This window comes from Dendroctonus ponderosae, unplaced genomic scaffold (assembly GCF_020466585.1).
Source record: "Dendroctonus ponderosae isolate FM_Combo_2020 unplaced genomic scaffold, Dpon_F_20191213v2 Dpon_F_20191213_8, whole genome shotgun sequence".
NCBI classification, from domain to species: Eukaryota; Metazoa; Arthropoda; class Insecta; order Coleoptera; family Curculionidae; genus Dendroctonus; species Dendroctonus ponderosae.
In genome coordinates this window covers 13163396-13168924 of record NW_026019016.1, presented here as the reverse complement: position 1 = coordinate 13168924, position 5529 = coordinate 13163396, and the positions used below count along the sequence as shown (strand labels likewise).

The 5529-nt window shown below is 41.0% G+C and overlaps 1 protein-coding gene across 1 annotated transcript in view; it reads right to left on the bottom strand.

Moving 5' to 3' along the window:
• LOC109539432 (protein stum) overlaps positions 1-5529 on the bottom strand; it is a gene marked incomplete at its 5' end in the record, with an annotated part of 18627 nt that overhangs the window by 2908 nt on the left and 10190 nt on the right. Inside the window, 2 exon segments of the mRNA XM_048669495.1 lie at positions 298-483; positions 546-788. Of these exon segments, the coding sequence (XP_048525452.1) occupies positions 298-483; positions 546-788 (429 nt within the window).

The following is a 5529-nucleotide window of genomic DNA, read 5'->3' as shown; positions in this document are numbered from 1 at the left end:
TGTTTTGCGTTAAAACCAATAGAGACTAAAAAACATAAAACTTTATCACTTCTTTTTCAAACGTTTTGTTCTTAAATTGTGCTCAATGCAGAAAACGAATATTTTTAGAAAAAAAATCAAATACAGATTTTGTCGTAAAAATCAAACTTCTACTCAATTGCCAGAAATAAAGACACGAAGTGGATGGACATATTTAGGTTAAGCTCCTCCCACATGTGCCACTCAATGAATAACCGACAAGCCCCGCCTTTGGGCGTGTTTAAAGCAGGCCAATCAATCAACCAGCTGAAATCCTACCTTCCTTGCACTTCAGACTCCAAAAAGCTGGTCGTTCTGACCGAAGCTCTCTCCTTACTTCTCCCGAATTTGGGGAAACAGCCGCTCGAATCGCCCACTTTGTTTTGCCTGCAGCAGACCTTTTGCCAAAGCGTTCTGCTCTCAGTTTGCCCGTTTTCGTCCTCAATGTTGATCCTCACTTGTTCCCTACAACAAATATTCCAGGGAAATTGCAATGGTTTTGGCAGAAGGCAAAAAGCAACGCTTACTTAGCTTCCCTGGTCAGCTTCTTGGTGAGACTCTTAAAGCAGCCTTGTGCTGCTTCAGCCTCCTCCTCATTTCTTGAGGTGCTCTTGGATCGCTGGCACGCTTTGCATCCCAAAGTTAGACAGGAGCCGCAAGTGAGGGCTTTGCTGCACGAGGTGAGGAAGCGTTTGCATCTGTTTGGAGGAAGTTCCTCTTTTGCGGAGGCATCCTCCTCTGGAGGCGGCTGTTGCTGCGAAGGGGGGAGGCTGAAAATTGCACGAGTTTTGACTGAAATGAATGGGAAGAATTCGTTTTTCTCTAAAAGCAAAGACAGACAGTAAATTATCTTGCGCAAGAACCCCACAAAGCAACTACCCAAATGGGAGGAAAAATTCCCATTAGCTGCGATTAGCAACAAATGGACTGTACTTTGTCAACAAACCCGCAAATCGCAACTCGAATCGATAGTTTTCACACGCCAAGAGAAAGAACAACGTGATAGTGTGTAGTTTCTACACATGGTAAGAATGGAAAAAAGGCTGGCATTCTTTAAAACCCGTGGGGGTTGGGGGAGTTATGCTAAATAAGCCGTAAATTCGCATTGATTCATTGCACCGCTAAACGCTTAAGTGGAGGGTTTTGTTTTTAATTGCACTGCTTAAGTGTTTTTCTTGGCCTTATTAAACAGCAAGTCCACTTCCGGAAGCGTTATATTTTTAGTAATTGAAAGCGAAAATTAAATTGCTACAGACTCAGTTAGCTCCTCCCTTATGCCGCATTATTAGCATGCGCATGCATGCAGAAAAATGCACAAATTCTAATGAAAATCGCTGATAATTTGTGATTGATTTCAAGTGGTTCTGGTAAACTGTTAAGCTCCGCCCATCGGCGTTGTTTACCATGCAATAAATCGCACTAACGTTTCACCGTCTATCTATATCAAGAGATTGAAGAGACGAAGCTAAAAAACGAATTTTCTGCTTTAAAAACCACCCCGAATATTATATTTCTCGGCCGGGAAAAGTTGCTCCGTTTGGCTCCGCCCATAGGCGGACTTGGTGGTTCTCGAACTATTTGAGCTGCAGTTTTTGGGCAAACCATGAAAAAACACTCAAACTAGAAATAAATTGGCGATAAAACAATGCAAGCGAAAGTTCGTGCAGAGAAAGTGTTCTACGCTAACAGAAACCATATATGATGTTTTTACCCTGCATGTCCGTTGACCGCATTTACGCCATTTTCCACATGACCATAGCCATTATACTCTTCATGCAAGGGGGCTACGTATATAAAGGTCATTTTTCAACCGAGTCTACAGTCAAAAAAGCACCGCTGCTAGTCAAAAGTCAAGGCAGACGATTTACGGGCATGCAATCAAGACTAAGTCAAAACAACAAAAACATGGTTCACAAGTGCAACATCACATCTATAATGCGAAAAAACACTGTCTAAAAACAACACGTAAAAGTACCATTTGTATCGGTCAATCACGCTTATTCGGAGAACCGTCATTTTGCAGAGCGAATTTGACGATTTACTGCAAACGGACAAAGTCTCACAGGCGTCAAGATCGATAATAAGCAAAAAAGTAATCACTCTCGCCTTACCTCAGTTCTTTTGAACAACTGAAATATTTTTTCAACTACAGTCTTCCTTAAACCTTAAACGCCCTGGAAGCCCAAACAACAAAAACACCCGCTAAGGACACTGGAAAGGGGCAGCTTTTCAGCACACTGGAAAGTGGAAAATTTATATTATGGTCGATGTAGGACTGGGGGTTCACTGCGGTCTTAGAAACGACCTGCCGGACCTTGGCTGGCCAACGGCCAAAACGATTTCTTTATAACACAGTGGCGGACTTTACAGCAACCAAGAAAAATTGCCTGGTTCACTTTCACAACAATTTAACATCTTAAACATCATAATTAGCCACGCCTCTGGGAGGAGTCAACTAGATCTAATCCACTAATTGGTTCAAATCATTTTAGCCCCGCCCATCATCGTCTCCACCAAAAGTCAATTACTATTTACTRTCATTAACACTGTCAGTAGTGGAGCATTCTTTATCAACTAATCTTGGCCTTTCTGTGTTTTTTTTGACATTCTTGATTAATTGCTCAAAAATTCCAGGTTTTTAATGTGTTCAATTGCATCTAACGCTTGTTATTAGTTAGATGGACATATTTGGGGCAAGCGAAGTTCTATCAGACGAAGAAAACTCAAAATTGCGATAATTTTGCACTTCAAAGGGCAAATGACCATGAAATGATTGAAGCTAATAATCAGAAAAAGATAATTAACKTATCTGGCTATTTGGAGCAAAAGGTCTGAYTTGCTRATAAGCCAAAAARTGGGATARAATTGCTGATTTTTCGTTCGTTTGACTGYGATTTCARTTTAATGTGCTTAATTAAGCCACGCCTCTGGGCGGAGTCAACTAGACCTAAGCTATGGAGCCTCATCTAAGCCCCGCCTAAAGGCGTTACTTTAGGTGTTTTGCAATTCTAGATTCCCCAAAAAAATCCCCTTTTTAATGTCTGCAATAGCTTATCATGAATGTTGTTATTTAAATAGACACGTTTAAAGTTTTAAATAAACTTAAAATTGCCTGGTTTCACTTTGACAGCAATTGAACACCTACATAATTGGCCACGCCTCTGGGAGGAGTCAACTAGATCTAATCCACTAATTGGTTCAAATCATTTTAGCCCCGCCCATCATCGTCACCGCCAAAAGTCAATTACTATTTACTGTCATTAGCACTGTCAGTAGTGGAGCATTCTTTATCAACTAATCTGGGCCTTTCTGTGTTTTTTTTTTGACATTCTTGATTAATTGCTCTAAAATTCCAGGTTTTTAATGTGTTCAATTGCATCCAACGCTTGTTATTAGTTAGATGGACATATTTGGGGCAAGCGAAGTTCTATCAGACGAAGAAAACTCAAAATGGCGATAATTTTGCACTTCAAAGGGCAAATGACCATGAAATTATTGAAGCCAATAATAAGAAAAAGATAATTAACTTATCTGGCTATTTGGAGCAAAAGGTCTGACTCGCTAATAAGCCAAAAAATGGGATAGAATTGCTGATTTTTCGTTCGTTTGACTGTGATCAATTTAATGTGCTTAATTAAGCCACGCCTCTGGGCGGAGTCAACTAGACCTAAGCTATGGAGCCTCATCTAAGCCCCGCCTAAAGGCGTTACTTTAGCTGTTTTGCAAATATCAGATTATTCAATTTGAAAGCGATTAGAAACAAGTGAAAGTTTACCAGAAAATGTAATTAAGTGCTCTGACTATTGGGAGCAAGGTGCTACTAAACAAATAAATGAGATAAAATTGGTGAGTTTTTCGCACTTTTAGGCCCAGGTGGAATCTAACGTTTCGCCAGCACGAGTGGCTTGCATCTTCAGATCTGTTCAACCCACTTTAGTAGAAACGCCTAAAGGCGGGGCTAAACTTTTTCAATCAAAATTATCTCAGAATGTCATTGAGGTCCAAATAATTACCCCCTCCCGTCAAGAATAACCGCCCATGGGCGGAGCTTAGCAGCAATTGGGCAATTAAACGTTTTCCCTGTCAGAAGACTGGGAACCGGAAAAATCGTCATGTTGCCGCCTTTAACCAAAATTCCTGGGAATTTTCTCATGCGACCGAACTATTGTCCCTGTTTTGCACCATTCATTCCGAACGCTTTATAAATAAATATGACGCCTCAGATCAGGGCGAATTGTTAGCAGCACGCCCCTGAGTTGATTCTGGTCATTTGAATAGCACGCCATTTTGTAGTTTTCAGTGTTTCCAGCTACTCGACTTTTAATCACGCAAAGCGGCAATACTTAAAGAAGGGAAAAAACGCCTCTCGATCCGTATTCCCGTGTTTTGAGGAGTTGTGGCCGACATTTTTGAGGATCCGCCACGCATTTTGGCTCACAGATGCGCCCATGAGGGATGAAAGAAAACCAAACCCTCACAGGTTGTTTGTTTGTCGTGAAGATTCCTCCGGCTGGACTGATGTGGAAGACGATTGCAAATTGATGTGTACAGAACCAGAAAGCGTGCACTTTATTAATTTCTTCTGGTGGCGACGTCTAAAAATAAGCATTTAACCACTGCTGTTTAAGAAACACGCATTTTTCAACATTAAACTCAAGGCCGGATTCGTTTATCTTGAACCTCATATCGGCGCTCTATTGATTCGTTTTTACCTTGAAATCGCCTTGCTGATGTTGGACGAAGAATCCTCCGATCCACCCCGAAATATGTACAGTTTTCACATTATATACACAAAGAGCTACAGTCTGTTCTATCCCAACTAGCCCACTAGTCCCTCAGCCTCTTACCTCAGCACTTTTCTGCGGAAAAAGTCCGTTATCGGGTCAAAAATCGCCTCTTTGGCGCTGAATCTACACAAAATACAGCTTAAAAAGAAAACAGTTTTTCAAGCTAATTGCATGATTTATCGATGCGCTAAAGGGGCTGTTTTCGTTGCACAAACACACCCCTGTTCTCCTTGAACATCAACCCGGGCCAATTTCCGACCTCCACCCCACTTTGCACCTTTGTGCGGTTTGGCAGCCTTCGATTGGCTGATTATAATTAATGATTATACGCTGATCATCAAGGTTAGCAGACAATAAAACACCGTAAAAGGTTCCAGGGAAAATAAATATCGTCCGCAATTTATGCACGGCCACGTTCAATTCAATTCTCTATCCAACGATGCCAAAACGAATTATGTGGCTCGAATGGTTCTTCAAAAACTTCGAAAAAAGCAGCGTCGTGTTCAAGTGGATTTTGCAACTCAAAAAAAAACCACGCAAATCTAAAACTTCTTGAATTCAAGCCTTTTTTGAGAAAACTGCCAACATTTCCCCATCCATGGTTCACTTTCTAAAAAGGCTATTTATTTCTCTCTAGAATGATGTACAAATGAGCGTTCTTGCTCATTTTGCTTCCGAGAAACATGCAAAACTGGACGAAAAACATGAAATTTTGCAATAATCT